This window comes from Tamandua tetradactyla, chromosome 1 (genome assembly GCF_023851605.1).
Source record: "Tamandua tetradactyla isolate mTamTet1 chromosome 1, mTamTet1.pri, whole genome shotgun sequence".
In the NCBI taxonomy this organism is placed as follows: Eukaryota; Metazoa; Chordata; class Mammalia; order Pilosa; family Myrmecophagidae; genus Tamandua; species Tamandua tetradactyla.
In genome coordinates this window covers 27,115,543-27,132,359 of record NC_135327.1, presented here as the reverse complement: position 1 = coordinate 27,132,359, position 16,817 = coordinate 27,115,543, and the positions used below count along the sequence as shown (strand labels likewise).

Genomic DNA, 16,817 nt, shown 5'->3' with positions numbered 1-16,817 from the left:
TTTCCCGGGCCGACTGCCCCGCAGACAAACGACCGCCACGAGCGCCACCTACTGGGCAGGAAAAGAAAAACAGAGCCCAGAGATTCCACAGAAAAACCTTTCAACCAGCTGGGTCCCACACCCAGGGAGATCTGATCAAATGCCCAGACACCAGCAGAAAATAATGGATGACGCTCGGAAAATTGAAGATATGGCCCAATCAAAGGAACAAACCAATAGTTCAAATGAGATACAGGAGCTGAGACAACTAATGCTGAATATACGAACAGAAATGGAAAAACTCTTCAAAAACCAAATCAATAAATTGAGGGAGGACATGAAGAAGATATGGGCTGAACAAAAAGAAGAAATAGAAAATCTGAAAAAACAAATCACAGAACTTGTGGGAGTGAAGGACAAAGAAGAAAAAATGGAAAAAACAATGGATACCTACAATGGTAGATCTAAAGAGACAGAAGCTACAATTAGTGAACTGGAGGATGGAACAACTGAATTCCAAAAAGAAACAGAAACTATAGGGAAAAGAATGGAAAAACTTGAGCAGGGAATCAGGGAACTGAATGACAATATGAAGCGCACAAATATACGTGTTGTGGGTGTCCCAGAAGGAGAAGAGAAGGGAAAAGGAGGAGAAAAACTAATGGAAGAAATTATCACTGAAAATTTCCCAACTCTTATGAAAGACCTAAATATACAGATCCAAGAAGTGCAGCGCACCCCAAAGAGAATAGACCCAAATAGGCGTTCTCCAAGACATTTACTAGTTAGAATGTCAGAGGTCAAAGAGAAAGAGAGGATCTTGAAAGCAGCAAGAGAAAAACAATCCATCACATACAAGGGAAACCCAATAAGACTATGTGTAGATTTCTCAGCAGAAACCATGGAAGCTAGAAGACAGTGGGATGATATATTTAAATCACTAAAAGAGAAAAACTGCCAACCAAGACTCCTATATCCAGCAAAATTGTCCTTCAAAAATGAAGGAGAAATTAAAACATTTATAGACAAAAAGTCACTGAGAGAATTTGTGACCAAGAGACCAGCTCTGCAAGAAATACTAAAGGGAGCACTAGAGTCAGATACGAAAAGACAGAAGAGAGAGGTATGGAGTAAAGTGTAGAAAGAAGGAAAATCAGATATGATATATATAATACAAAAGCCAAAATGGTAGAGGAAAATATTATCCAAACAGTAATAACACTAAAAGTTAATGGACTGAATTTCCCAATCAAAAGACATAGAATGGCAGAATGGATTCAGCTTTAAGACAAGATAAACTTATGAACCATGTAATAACATGGATGGACCTAGAGAATATTATGCTGAGTGAATCCAGCCAAAAACTAAAGGACAAATACTGTATGGTCCCACTGATGTGAACGGACATTCGAGAATAAACTTGAAATATGTCATTGGTAACAGAGTTCAGCAGGAGTTAGAAACAGGGTAAGACAATGGGTAATTGAAGCTGAAGGGATACAGACTGTGCAACAGGACTAGATACAAAAACTCAAAAATGGACAGCACAATAATACCTAATTGTAAAGTAATCATGTTAAAACACTGAATGAAGCTGCATCTGAGCTATAGGTTTTTGTTTTGTTTTGTTTTGTTTTGTTTTGATTTTACTATTATTACTTTTATTTTTTTCTCTATATTAACATTCTATATCTTTTTTGGTTATGTTGCTAGTTCTTCTAAACCAATGCAAATGTACTAAGAAATGATGATCATGCATCTATGTGATGATGTTAAGAATTAATGATTGCATGTGTAGAATGGTATGATCTCTAAATGTTGGGTTAATTTCTTTTTTTCCGTTAATTAAAAAAAAAAAAAGAGAAGGGATAATTGGAGATGAAGGGATACAGACTGTACAACGGGACTGGATATAAAAACTCAGAAATGGACAGCACAATACTACCCAATTGTAATGCAATTATATTAAAACACTGAATGAAGCTGCATGTGAGGAATAGGTTTTTTGTTTTTGTTTTTTTTGTTTTTTTTTCTTTCTATTATTGTTTTAATTCTTATTCTGTTGTCTTTTTATTTCTTTTTCTAAATTGATGCAAATGTACTAAGAAATGATGAACATGCAACTATGTGATGTTATTAAGAATTACTGATTGTACATGTAGATTGGAATGATTTCTAATTGTTTTGTTAATTCTTTTTTTAATTAATAAAAAAAAAAAAGAAATAGGGGAGGGCTTCTGGCCCAAGATGGTGGCTTAGTAATGTGCTGGTTTTAGTTTGTCCTCCAGAACAACTACTAAATAACCAGAAACAGTACAGAACAGTACAGAACAGTCAGTGACCGGACACACAGCGTACCCGTCTGGACCAGCTGGACCGGCTGCGAGTGCCCCCAGAACCGTGACTTCCCCAAGCCGCTGCTGCCGGTGCCCCTCCCCCACAGGCTGCTTCCCAAAGGGGAAAGGAAAGAGACTTTACCAGCAGCAGGGGCTGAGCGCAACTAAGCTTCATGTGTGGAATTAATTCACAAATTCTGACTACTAAAAATAGGCCCCCAGCTCAGCTGAACCTGGTCAAAGTAGAGGTTGCACATTTTTGCCCCAGTGCCAAGGGGGCAGGGCTAATGGAAAAAGAAAAAAAAAAAAGAAACAGAGGTTTTTGTGGCTGTGTTTCTACAAAGGCTTGACTGCCTTTGGATACAACAGCAGGGCTTCTCAGGCTGCAACTGCCCCAGACATAGGCAGAAACAAGCTCATTTGAGGACTTGTCTGGAAACTGAGCCTTCCCCAGGGGAGGGGTGAAGCCCAACTCAGGTGGAATCCCTCCCTCAAGGAATTCAGACACCAGGGCTTGGTAATTTGAAGCCATTAAAGCCAGTCTACAACCTCTCCTCCGTCTCCACCACAACCCCAGCAGGGAGAGTCCACCAAAGTTAAAGGCATCACATCACCTTATGCTGGTGGGACCTGCAGGCAGACAAGTGCCACACACCAGGCAGGATAAGAAAAACAGAGTCCAGAGACTTCACAGGAAAGTCTTTTAACCTGCTGGGTCTCACCCTCAGGGAAAACCAGTGCAGGTGCCTCTTTTCTCCTGATAGGAGGACAGTTTAGTCTGGGAAAATCCGGCTGGGGTCTATAATACCTAAGTAGACCCTCCTAAGGGTGGAGGGGGAAAAGGCACCATACAGGCAAGGCAAGAAACAAGAGCTGAAAAATTCTCCTCTGTTAAACAAAACCTAAGCTAGAGGTCTAGAAAAAAGCTGAACTGAATGTCAAAGAACAGATAGACAACAAATTCATCCAGCAAGAAAACCCTAGGTAAAAGAAGTGAAAACAATCTCCAGAATAAACTAATTATGGTAATTACATGCCTAGACACCAGCAAAAAATAACGAATCACACCAGGAAAATTGAAGATAGGGTCCAGTCAAAGGAACAAACCAACAATTCAAATGAGATACAGGAATTGAAACAATTAATTCAGACTATACAAACAGACGTGGAAAACTCATCAAAAACCAAACAATGAATTGAGGGAGGATATAAAGAAGGCAAGGAATGAACAAAAAAAGAAATCGAAAATCTGAAAAAACAAATCACAGAACTTATGGGAATGAAAGGCACAGTAGAAGAGATGAAAAAGACAATGGAAACCTACAATGGTAGATTTCAAGAGGCAGAAGATAGGATTAGTGAACTGGAGGACAGAACATCTGAAATCTGACAAGAAAAAGAAAATATAGGGAAAAAATGGAAAAATATGAGCAGGGACTCAGGGAATTGAAGGACAGTATGAAACGCACGAATGTATGTGTTAGAGAAGAGAAGGGAAAAGGAGGAGAAAAACTAATGGAGGAAATGATCACTGAAAATTTCCCAACTCTTATGAAATACTTAAAGTTACAGATCCAAGAAGTGCAGCGTATCCCAAAGAGAATAGATTCAAGTAGACATACTCCAAGACACTTACTAATCAGAATGTCAGAAGTCAAAGAGAAAAGAGAATCTTGAAAGCAGCAAGAGAAAAGCAATCCATCACATACAAGGGAAGCCCAATAAGACTATGCATAGATTTCTCAGCAGAAACCATGGAGGCAAGAAGACAGTGGGATGATATATTTAAATTACTAAAAGAGAAAAACTGCCAACCAAGAATTCTATATCCAGCAAAATTGTCCTTCAAAAATGAGGGAGAAATTAAAACATTTTCAGACAAACAATCATGCGCTCATTCCTACCTCAGGACCCTGACCCTACAGTTCACTGTATCTGGGATGGTTTTTCTGGCCTTCCTGTGACCACCTCCACCTTACCGTTCATATCTCAACAACAGCTCTTGGTGCTTCAAAGAAACCTTCTCTAGACCCCTAGTGTCAAGTAGCACCCCCATCAACCCACCCAACACTGTCCTAGCATTTCCAATCACACCCTCCTGGCACCTGTTCTTCAGAGCACCTGAAATGAGCACCTCATTTATTTATGTTTACTGGTTTAATGTTTATCTACCACTGTACTGAAAGCTCTCTGATGGCAGAAACTGGGTTTGATTTATTCACTTGTGCTAGTAGTGCCTGAGACTTACAGGTCCTTAATAAATATTAGTCACCTGAATGAATGGATCCTCCAAAGTACAGTGGCTAAATGCATACATTCTGCAGCCAGACTGCCTGGGTTAAAATTTCCCCTCTATCATTTGCTAGCTTTGTTATTTTGGGTAAGTTACTTACTATGCCCTATGATCCTTGCTCAGCTAGAAAATGGGGTTAAAAATATCTGCCTCAAGAGTGTTTGTAATTGAGTTCACATAGTAGGAGCACTTAGCACAGAGCTTGGCACATTATAAATTACTAACAAATGGTAGGTTTTCTACCACTGTCTGTTTTATCTTCCTAAGATGGAAGTTTGGGCAAAATCTCTAGGGCCTCCTTCCTACTTCCTGTATTAAGCACTATCCCCTTTGGGGTGAAGGAAATTCTTCACTAATAGGTTCAAATCCTATCTCCCATCCCTTCCTGTTATACACCCCTTACTCTCAACTCTCCAACCCTCCCGCCAGGCCCTAGGCAGACCAGATCCTCTCATAACTCTGCCTTTGCACACAGCTCTCTCTTCCTGAAAGACCCATAGCTTTCTTTGCCTGGCCCAACTCAGAGGGCACTTTCCCATAGAGGCCTTTCACTTCCATTCCTGGCAAATTGAAGCACTCAGTCTTCTTACTGCCCAAGCTCTTTACTAGCATTTCGGCTGCTGGCAAGCTGTGTTCTGAGCCATCCTTTCGCATCCACCTCCCCTAGCTCTCAAGAGTAGACTCGGGACTTCCTGGAAGATGGCGGCTTAGTAAGACGCGCGGATCTTAGTTTCTTCTCCAGGACAGCTACTAGGGGAGTAGAAACGATACAGAAAGCGCCCAAAGCCACAACAGAGATAAAAAAGACAGCGTACCCCATCCTGGAACAGCTGGCTGGCTAAGAGAAGCAGCTTGGGTGAGATCGCCGAGGCGCGCGGGCTTCACCAGGCGGGGCGGCAAGCGGCCAGAGTTACTCCCTTCCCCCTTCCCGGCCGGCTGGGAGAATTGGAGAGGTGGTCCCCTGAAACCAAGGCGGCTGGCGCCCACACCACGTGCGGCCCCCCGGACCAACTGAGAGAATTGGATCGGAAACCCCCAGGCCACAGAGAACGGTGACGGGTGGGGGAGGCCCCTTCCAATCCCGTGACTCCCGGGGAACGTGCACTCTCCCTGGCGGGCCACTGCTGCTGGCGCCCTCCCACCACGCTTGTCGCCCAGGGCCGACTAGGAAATTCGGACGGGCTCTTTCCCGGGCTGCGGCGACCAGCAACCCTCCCTGCGTTCGGACCCCGGGCCGGCTCAAGCCGCTTCGGCTAGCGAACCCCCCGGACGGCGAGAGTTTTCCAAAGTTTAAGGTCCCACAGCACCTTTTACTGGTGGGACCCACAGACAAACGTGTGCCACGAGCGCCACCTACTGGGCAGGATAAGAAAAACAGAACCCAGAGATTTCACAGGAAAATCTTCCAAACTTTTGGATCCAATACCCAGGGAAATCTGTCTAAATGCGCAGACGCCAACAGAAGATAACGGATCATGCTCAAATAATTGAAAATATGGCCCAGTCAAAGGAACAAACCAATAGTTCAAATGAGATACAGGAGCTGAGACAACTAATGCTAAATATACGAACAGAAATGGAAAACCTCTTCAAAAACGAAATCGATAAATTGAGGGAGGACATGAAGAAGACATGGGCTGAACATAAAGAAGAAATAGAAAAACTGAAAAAACAAATCACAGAACTTATGGAAGTGAAGGACAAAGTAGAAAAGATAGAAAAAACAATGGATACCTACAATGATAGATTCAAAGAGACAGAAGATAGAATTAGTGATTTGGAGGATGGAACATCTGAATTCCAAAAACAAACAGAAACTATCGGGAAAAGAATGGAAAAATTTGAACAGGGTATCAGGGAACTCAAGGACAATATGAACCGCACAAATATACGTGTTGTGGGTGTCCCAGAAGGAGAAGAGAAGGGAAAAGGAGGAGAAAAACTAATGGAAGAAATTTTCACTGAAAATTTCCCAACTCTTATGAAAGACCTAAAATTACAGATCCAAGAAGTGCAGCGTACCCCAAAGAGATTAGACCCAAATAGGCGTTCTCCAAGACACTTACTAGTTAGAATGTCAGAGGTCAAAGAGAAAGAGAGGATCTTGAAAGCAGCAAGAGAAAAACAATCCATCACATACAAGGGAAACCCAATAAGACTATGTGTAGATTTCTCAGCAGAAACCATGGAGGCTAGAAGACAGTGGGATGATATATTTAAATTACTAAAAGAGAAAAACTGCCAACCAAGACTCCTATATCCAGCAAAATTGTCCTTCAAAAATGAGGGAGAAATTAAAACATTCTCAGACAAAAAGTCACTGAGAGAATTTGTGACCAAGGGACCAGCTCTGCAAGAAATACTAAAGGGAGCACTAGAGTCAGATACAAAAAGACAGAAGAGAGAGGTATGGAGAAGAGTGTAGAAAGAAGGAAAATCAGATATGATATATATAATACAAAAGGCAAAATGGTAGAGGAAAATATTATCCAAACAGTAATAACACTAAATGTTAATGGACTGAATGCCCCAATCAAAAGACATAGATTGGCAGAATGGATTAAAAAACAGGATCCTTCTATTTGCTGTCTACAGGAAACACATCTTAGACCCAAAGATAAACATAGGTTGAAAGTGAAAGGTTGGGAAAAGGTATTTCATGTAAATAACAACCAGAAAATAGCAGGAGTGGCTATACTAATATCCAACAAGTTAGACTTCAAATGTAAAACAGTTAAAAGAGATAAAGATGGACACTATATACTAATAAAAGGAACAATTAAACAAGAAGACATAACAATCATAAATATTTATGCACCGAACCACAATGCCCCAAAATACGTGAGGAATACACTGCAAACACTGAAAAGGGAAATAGACACTAATACCATAATAGTTGGAGACTTCAATTCCCCACTCTCATCAATGGACAGAACATCTAGACAGAGGATCAATAAAGAAATAGAGAATCTGAATATTACTATAAAGGAGCTAGACTTAACAGACATTTATAGGACATTACATCCCACAACAGCAGGATACACCTTTTTCTCAAGTGCTCATGGATCATTCTCAAAGATAGACCATATGCTGGGTCACAAAGCAAGTCTTAACAAATTTAAAAAGATTGAAATCATACACAACACTTTCTCGGATCATAAAGGAATGAAGTTGGAAATCAATAATAGGCGGACTGCCAGAAAATTCACAAATACGTGGAGGCTCAACAACACACTCTTAAACAACGAGTGGGTCAAAGAAGAAATTGCAAGAGAAATTAGTAAATACCTCGAGGCAAATGAAAATGAAAACACAACATATCAAAACTTATGGGATGCAGCAAAGGCAGTGCTAAGAGGGAAATTTATTGCCCTAAATGCCTATATCAGAAAAGAAGAAAAGGCAAAAATGCAGGAATTAATTGTTCAATTGGAAGAACTGGAGAAAGAACAGCAAACTAATCCCAAAGCAAGCAAAAGGAAAGAAATAACAAAGATCAGAGCAGAAATAAATGAAATTGAAAATATGAAAACAGTAGAGAAAATCAATAAGACCAGAAGTTGGTTCTATGAGAAAATCAATAAGATTAACGGGCCCCTATGAAGATTGACAAAAAGAAGAAGAGAGAGGATGCAAATAAATAAGATCAGAAATGGAAGAGGAGACATAACTACTGACCTCACAGAAATAAAGGAGGTAATAACAGGATACTATGAACAACTTTACGCTAATAAATACAACAATTTAGATGAAATGGACAGGATCCTGGAAAGACATGAACAACCAACTTTGACTCAAGAAGACATAGATGACCTCAACAAACCAATCACAAGTAAAGAAATTGAATTAGTCATTCAAAAGCTTCCTAAAAAGAAAAGTCCAGGACCAGATGGCTTCACATGTGAATTCTACCAAACGTTCCAGAAAGAATTAGTACCAATTCTCCTCAAACTCTTCAAAAAAATCGAAGTGGAGGGAAAACTGCCTAATTCATTCTATGAAGCCAACATCACCCTCATACCAAAAACAAGGCAAAGATATTACAAAAAAAGAAAACTACAGACCAATCTCTCTAATGAATACAGATGCAAAAATTCTCAATAAAATTCTAGCAAATCGTATCCAACAACACATTAAAAGAATTATACATCATGACCAAGTAGGATTCATCCCAGGTATGCAAGGATGGTTCAACATAAGAAAATCAATTAATGTAATACACCATATCAACAAATCAAAGCAGAAAAATCACATGATCATCTCAATTGATGCAGAGAAGGCATTCGACAAGATTCAACATCCTTTCCTGTTGAAAACACTTCAAAAGATAGGAATACAAGGGAACTTCCTTAAAATGATAGAGGGAATATATGAAAAACCCACAGCTAATATCATCCTCAATGGGGAAAAATTGAAAACTTTCCCCCTAAGATCAGGAACAAGACAAGGATGTCCACTATCACCACTATTATTCAACATTGTGTTGGAGGTTCTAGCCAGAGCAATTAGACAAGAAAAAGAAATACAAGGCATCAAAATTGGAAAGGAAGAAGTAAAACTATCACTGTTTGCAGACGATATGATACTATACGTCGAAAACCCGGAAAAATCCACAACAAAACTACTAGAGCTAATAAATGAGTACAGCAAAGTAGCAGGTTACAAGATCAACATTCAAAAATCTGTAGCATTTCTATACACTACCAATGAACAAGCTGAGGGGGAAATCAAGAAACGAATCCCATTTACAATTGCAACTAAAACAATAAAATACCTAGGAATAAATTTAACTAAAGAGACAAAAAACCTATATAAAGAAAACTACAAAAAACTGCTAAAAGAAATCACAGAAGACCTAAATAGATGGAAGGGCATACCGTGTTCATGGATTGGAAGACTAAATATAGTTAAGATGTCAATCCTACCTAAATTGATTTACAGATTCAATGCAATACCAATCAAAATCCCAACAACTTATTTTTCAGAAATAGAAAAACCAATAAGCAAATTTATCTGGAAGGGCAGGGTGCCCGAATTGCTAAAAGCATCTTGAGGAAAAAAAACGAAGCTGGAGGTCTCGCGCTGCCTGACTTTAAGGCATATTATGAAGCCACAGTGGTCAAAACAGCATGGTATTGGCATAAAGATAGATATATCTACCAATGGAATCGAATAGAGTGCTCAGATATAGACCCTCTCATCTATGGACATTTGATCTTTGATAAGGCAGTCAAGCCAACTCACCTGGGACAGAGCAGTCTCTTCAATAAATGGTGCCTAGAGAACTGGATATCCATATGCAAAAGAATGAAAGAAGACCCATCTCTCACACCCTATACAAAAGTTAACTCAAAAGGGATCAAAGATCTAAACATTAGGTCTAAGACCATAAAACAGTTAGAGGAAAATGTTGGGAGATATCTTATGGATCTGACAACTGGAGGCGGTTTTATGGACCTTAAACCTAAAGCAAGAGCACTGAAGAAGGAAATAAATAAATGGGAACTCCTCAAAATTAAACACTTTTGTGCATCAAAGAACTTCATCAAGAAAGTAGAAAGACAGCCTTCACAATGGGAGACAATATTTGGAAATGATATATCAGATAAAGGTCTAGTATCCAGAATTTATAAAGAGATTGTTCATCTCAACAACAAAAAGACAGCCAACCCAATTACAAAATGGGAAAAAGACTTGAACAGACACCTATCAGAAGAGGAAATACAAATGGCCAAAAGGCACATGAAGAGATGCTCAATGTCCCTGGCCATTAGAGAAATGCAAATCAAAACCACAATGAGATATCATCTCACACCCACCAGAATGGCCATTATCAACAAAACAGAAAATGACAAGTGCTGGAGAGGATGCGGAGAAAGAGGCACACTTATCCACTGTTGGTGGGAATGTCAAATGGTGCAACCACTGTGGAAGGCAGTTTGGCGGTTCCTCAAAAAGCTGAATATAGAATTGCCATACGACCCAGCAATACCATTGCTGGGAATATACTCAAAGGACTTAAGGGCAAAGACACAAACGGACATTTGCACACCAATGTTTATAGCAGCGTTATTTACAATTGCAAAGAGATGGAAACAGCCGAAATCTCCATCAACAGAAGAGTGGGCTAAACAAACTGTGGTATATACATACGATGGAATACTATGCAGCTTTAAGACAGGATAAACTTATGAAGCATGTATTAACATGGATGGACCTAGAGAACATTATGCTGAGCGAGTCTAGCCAAAAACTAAAGGACAAATACTGTATGGTCCCACTGATGTGAACAGACATTCGAGAATAAATTTGGAATATGTCCTTGATAACAGAGTCCATCAGGAGGTAGAAACAGGGTAAGATAATGGCCAATTGGAGTTGAAGGGATACAGATGGTGTAACAGGACTAGATACAAAAACTCAAAAATGGACAGCACAATAATACCTAATTGTAAAGTAATCATGTTAAAACACTGAATTAAGCTGCATCTGAGCTAGAGGTTTTTGTTTTGTTTTGTTTTGTTTTGATTTTACTATTATTACTTTTATTTTTTTCTCTATATTAACATTCTATATCTTTTTCGGTTATGTTGCTAGTTCTTCTAAACCAATGCATATGTACTAAGAAATGATGATCATGCATCTATGTGATGATGTTAAGAATTAATGATTGCATATGTAGAATGGTATGCTCTCTAAATGTTGGGTTAATTTCTTTTTTCCGTTAATTAAAAAAAAAAAAAAAGAGAAGGGATAATTGGAGCTGAAGGGATACAGACTGTACAACGGGACTGGATATAAAAACTCAGAAATGGACAGCACAATACTACCCAAGTGTAATGCAATTATGTTAAAACAGTGAATGAAGCTGCATGTGAAGTATAGGTTTTTTGTTTTTGGTTTTTTGTTTTTTTTTTTTTTCTTTCTATTATTGTTTTAATTCTTATTCTGTTGTCTTTTTATTTCTTTTTCTAAATCGATGCAAATGTACTAAGACATGATGAATATGCAACTATGTGATGTTATTAAGAATTACTGATTGTACATGTAGATTGGAATGATTTTTAATTGTTTTGTTAATTCTTTTTTTAATTAATAAATAAAATGATAAAAAAAAAAAAAAGAGTAGACTCGGGGCTTATCCATTCCACACAGGATGGCACTTTGTAGGAGCTGGAGAAACATTTGTTATGTGGATATGGACGGGTGACTTTCCAATCATGGAAACCAACTCCTGTCCTTGCCTCTTATTTTTCCTATCAGGGCTGAGACTAAGTGGTATTTTGAAGGCCCAAACCACTTTCTCTTTCATTAGCTTGGTTTTGTTCCAAAAATTCTGTTTAGATCTTACTTTGTGAGGAGAAAAGCCATTCCAAACTCTTTTTTTGAACAGAGACAATTTCAAGGAATTTCTGATGTTCATCTATTCATCTCACAGGAAATGAAAAATACAGTTACAAAAGGAAAACACATTACAATTATCAGCGTGGAAGCAAAGTTGATTCTGTGTCCACCACTCTTTTATTCCTTGACACCTTCATCCCACTGGGAGGAAAAACGTACAGGTTTTTATCCCCAACACACAGAGAGGAAAAATGAGACACGAAAGTTGAGCAGCTTTGTCAAGGGTTATTCAACACAACATACACTGTTGTAGAAAAAAGCTCAGATCATCTAACCAAACCCAGAGGGAAGTAAACCACACCAAGTCGGCTCAGCTGGTCGACAGATTTAGGGACTCTTCATTGAATTAAATCAAATTCAATTTAGAGCAAGGGTCAGCAAACTAGGGCCCACTAGCCAAATCCAGCCCAACTGCCTTGTGCTTGATCTTACTGGAACACAGACAAATCCATACAGTTACCTATTGTCTATGGCTGCTTTCATGTTTCAATAGCAGAGCTGAGTAGTTGTGACAGCGACCTTTTGGCTCACAAAGCCTAAAATATTTACTATCTGACCTTTAGCAGAAAAATTCTGCCTATCTCTGATTCAGAAAATAATTGAAGTCTGGGTTCTACTCTACTTCTCAAGAATCAGAATACTCAACTAGTTCCCGTTCAAACTATTACACTTGATGTTTTATAAAAATAAAAAAATTGACAATCTTTGATTTAAGTTTGGAGAAAAGTTCAATGGTTTGGTTTAGAGCTCAAATTAATGTAGTTTCTCTGCTTTAGGGGTATGCAGCTTGGCTATGGTCCTTGAGCAGAACATTTTCACAAATCTGGAACAAAGTGGACAGGTAAATGGAGGTATTTTTGCTCTGGAGGATTTCTTTGATTCTAGCTTGAACATACACCGCTGCTGCTAGTCTTAAGATCTGAAGAGTCTATCTATATTCTACTGGCTTAACTAATTCTATTTTCAACAAAAATACAGATAGAATTTGTTGGTACCTCATATTTCTCATAAATAGAAGTATGCCCTCTTCTAAGCACTTTCATAGATCCCTCTTAAAAAGTAAACATTTGAAAAGAAACACACCATCCCCCAAATACTAATATATTCTGTGAGTCAGTCTTTTGACTTCAGGATTGAAATCCAGTCTTCCAACTGTTCCTGCAGATATCTGATCTGGTGTAAAACTTTCATCTAATTTTTTTTTATATATTTTATTTTGGAAATGTTCAAACATATACAAAAATAGAGAGAATAGTATAATAAACCCTACATCCCCAGCATCTGGCTTTGATAATTATCATCATTCAGTCGTTCTTTTGCCATCTATCCCTCCTCTCAAATTTTTGCCTCTTTACTGTCTGTTGCAGTATTTGAAGGCAGACCTAATACAAATCATTTCACCCATGAACATTTCAGTTTGCTTCTTACATAAGGCCTGTTCCCTTTGACCAAAACCATGACATCACTTATCAAATCTGACAAAATTAATAATTATTAGCATTATCTAATACCCAGTCCAAGCTCAATTTTTCAATTTTTCCCCAACTGCCTCAATTACATCTTTTTATACCTAATCTGTTCAACTAAGAATCCAAATACGACCACATATTGTATTTTACTAATGGGTCTTTCAGGTCTCTTTGTATCTATAATAGATTCCCTTCCCCTTTTTTCTTTTTCTTTTCTTTTTTAATCTATCTGCATTATTTATTGGCCAAGCAAATCTTACAAAAAGTAACATCTCTTCAGTTTCCACGTGATATAAACAAACCCAGACATTCACAGGCCTCTAAGCTCCTTAGGAATAAAATACAGTTCTTTCCACCTGCAATCTAACCACTATGCCAAGCCATCCCAGAGACTTTCTGGTCGCAAAAGAAGGAATTACTTAGATCATCTCAATAAGCCAGTTCTTGAAAATTAAATCTTTTCTGTGCTGCAATGGTTCGAAGACTCTGAATGATTTAAAAAACAAGGCAACCATTCATTTTGGCTTCTTTTTTAAATTGACCAGATTTAATCAAAAATCACAAAGTAAATCAGACAAAGCTCATAATCCATTACTGTAACAGTAACATTAATTGAGCACCTAGATCATGCTGGACACCAGGGTGTAAACAGGATGACTTGCATCCCCTCCCAAGAGACTTACAAGTCTAAATGCAGAGATCATCACATCATTTAGACGAAAACTCCCCAACAGCATAATAAACATAATATCACACAAACTTATACCCATGCCCCTACCCCAGGGTTAAGATTATTTATGAGGTTGCTCTGTGTGGCATAACAAAAGGAGTCAGAAGGACCAGAGGTTGATTGCTAGTTCTACCATTTATAAGCTGTAATACACTGATAAGTTACTTAACCTCTCTGAGTCTCAGTTTCATCATCTGTAAAATAGGAATAATGCCACCTATATCATGGAATATCAGCTGCTAACATTGAATCAGAAAATGTCATATGAAAACTGGCAACAATGATGCTGATGTTGATGATCAAGTCATTGAATACAAGACTCACTGTGCCAGACTCTGCGCTCAACACTTGCACGTATTATTCTATCTAATCCTCACACCAGTCATATGAGGCAGCTGCTATTCTATTCCACTTTCCAGATGAAGAAATCGAACAGAGTGAGTTAAACGGCCTGCCCAAGCTGACAAGGCTCAAAATGCAGGAAAGCAAAGAGGTGGGTGACAGGACTTCAGGGTTTTTGCTGCCACCACGATGTGATGATGCCTCCCAAACACCAACACAGTTAAGGTGTAAGGGCAGGAACTAGGGCAGCCTAAATAGTGCAGGGAGGTCCCCATACGATGGCTATTAGATCAATGATATTGGAAAGTCATAAGGTGTAGCACCTGTAGCCTCCAACCTAGCCCCAAGAGCCTTGGCATAAGTACATTTAGAGCCATAATAGTGGCTTCCTTCCTTATTGGGGCAACCTTCCAGCTGTCTACTACAGAATATTTAAAGTCTTGTTTATTACAAGTCTTAAACACCCAAAATTTGTTCAAATAGAGTCAAAGTAAAATGACAATTTTTTTCCTACTTACTTTCTTTCTGCAGGAAGTAAGCTGCCAGAAAAGAGGCCCAATTACCCTGCAGCTGCCATGCTGTGAGAAAAGCCCAAACTAGCCAAGTGGAAAAATCACCCAGAAGAGAACCCAGGCCCTGGCCAAAAGGCCCAGTGGTTCTCCCAGTCAATGACCAGGACCATATGCCCCCAAGTGATGGAAGCCATTTTGAGCCTTCCAGTCTTCTCAATGTCCCAGGTGAGACCACCTAAAACAGAAGCACCACCTGGTTAAGCCACTAAGTTTGGGGTAGTTTATTAGATAACCCAGAAAGATAGAAATCGGCTTTCCCAGCCAGGACAAATATCAAACTTAGGAATGAGACATCCTGAGAACAACTCACCGATGTTTACCATTGACAATGTGGATTTCCTTTGATTCTGGAATGCCCACTAGCTGGAATGTTCAGCTCTGTAAGCCCGAGGCCTATACTGAGCCTGGCTCAATGCTGTTCAATAGATGTTAATATTAATAATATTAAGCGATAATAACAGCAGCCATTATTTATGAGAGTTTATTATGTACTAGGCTATATGCTAACGTCTTTATTCATCTAATTCCCAAAACAGTCTTCTATGGTGGGCCACTAGTGTACCCTTTTTACAGATGGGCTCACTGATGCTCAGAGTGATGGAAAGACCTGCCGAGGATCACCCAGCCACTAAATGGTGACCCTGGGCTTCACCCCTGGTATCTGACTCCAGAACCCATGTTCGTAATCATTGGCCTGTATTTCCTCTGCAAGTGTCACGCTACTTTAAAAGAGAAAATGTGTATAAAGCGTTTAATGCCTGCCTGGCCTAGTTTCAACAAACACCAACTTTTATTGGGAAACTTGCAGACGGGGGCAAAGAAGATGAGAGGAAATCTGTACTCCCAATTAATATTAAGTATCACGATGACTTGTCCAAGTGTCTTTCACTAAGAAGCATCTCAAGGTCTGGTAATTTTATATTGACAAGTGTGCCCTTCCCTCAACCCATGAGTTCTCTGAGGCCATTCCTTCTGGTTCATCTTTGTATGTCCAGTGCCCGGCATATGGTTTGCCCTATAACAAGTCAGTGCTCAAGAAGTGTTTATTGAACGGAAAGGAATTGTTTCATACACCACAAAACCGGAACTTGCATTTCCAGGATAATCTCTCACCCAGCCGTCAGCCCTTAAAGTGATTCCAAAGAAAGAAGAGCACAGAAAGGGACAAGTTGAAGAGACCCACTCATGAAATGCAGAACCTATGGGATCAACCTCGGATTAAGTGCCAGGTGGCTTGAGAAGTCTGTGCCACTCTGCCGCGGGCAAGAGAGAGACCTGCTAAGCTCCGGCACTCGGAAAAGTCCCGGGGAAAACGCCTAGTCTCTCCGGGGGATGCTAGCACCTCTAAGGCGGCGGCACCTTCCTCCCTCCGCGCCGTCGATCAGGACTTGGGATGCCCCATCCCGCCCTTCCCGGGGAGCTGAAGGAGGAGGAAAAGAAAGAAAGTGACAGGAAGTCAAAGTCTTCCCATTACCTCCACAAAAACTCCTCTACCCCAGAGGGGAGGACTCCCCATCCTCAGTCCGGGCCCCCACTCCCAATGAGGAGGGACCGCAACATGTGTGGATCAACTCAGTTCGGGGTCCCGCTGTTCTGGTCCCAACACCGAGGGCCTAGTCCGTAGTCAACCCCGCGTTCCGTTCACCCCGAGTTCTGTGAGAAAGTCCCGGGGAGGGGCGGAGACGCCCCAAC

General features: G+C 39.8%; 2 protein-coding genes across 6 annotated transcripts in view; one reads left to right on the top strand and one right to left on the bottom strand.

The window, feature by feature from the left end:
- Nucleotides 1–16,817, top strand: part of RAB22A (RAB22A, member RAS oncogene family) — a 94,930-nt gene that overhangs the window by 10,360 nt on the left and 67,753 nt on the right. For both annotated transcript variants that reach the window (XM_077113118.1, XM_077113109.1), the window contains exons 2-3: nucleotides 12,789–12,853; nucleotides 15,085–15,290. In XM_077113118.1, coding sequence (XP_076969233.1) covers nucleotides 15,222–15,290 — 69 coding nt within the window. In that variant the 5' untranslated portion in view covers nucleotides 12,789–12,853; nucleotides 15,085–15,221. The remainder of the gene's footprint in view (nucleotides 1–12,788; nucleotides 12,854–15,084; nucleotides 15,291–16,817) is intronic.
- Nucleotides 1–16,817, bottom strand: part of LOC143644265 (serine/threonine-protein phosphatase 4 regulatory subunit 1-like) — a 121,831-nt gene that overhangs the window by 104,577 nt on the left and 437 nt on the right. Inside the window, exon 1 of one of the 4 annotated variants that reach the window (XM_077113081.1) lies at nucleotides 16,600–16,817. The exons of the other annotated variants lie outside the window; for them this stretch is intronic. The gene's annotated coding sequence lies outside the window, so the exon portion shown is untranslated. The remainder of the gene's footprint in view (nucleotides 1–16,599) is intronic. 4 annotated transcript variants of the gene reach the window in all.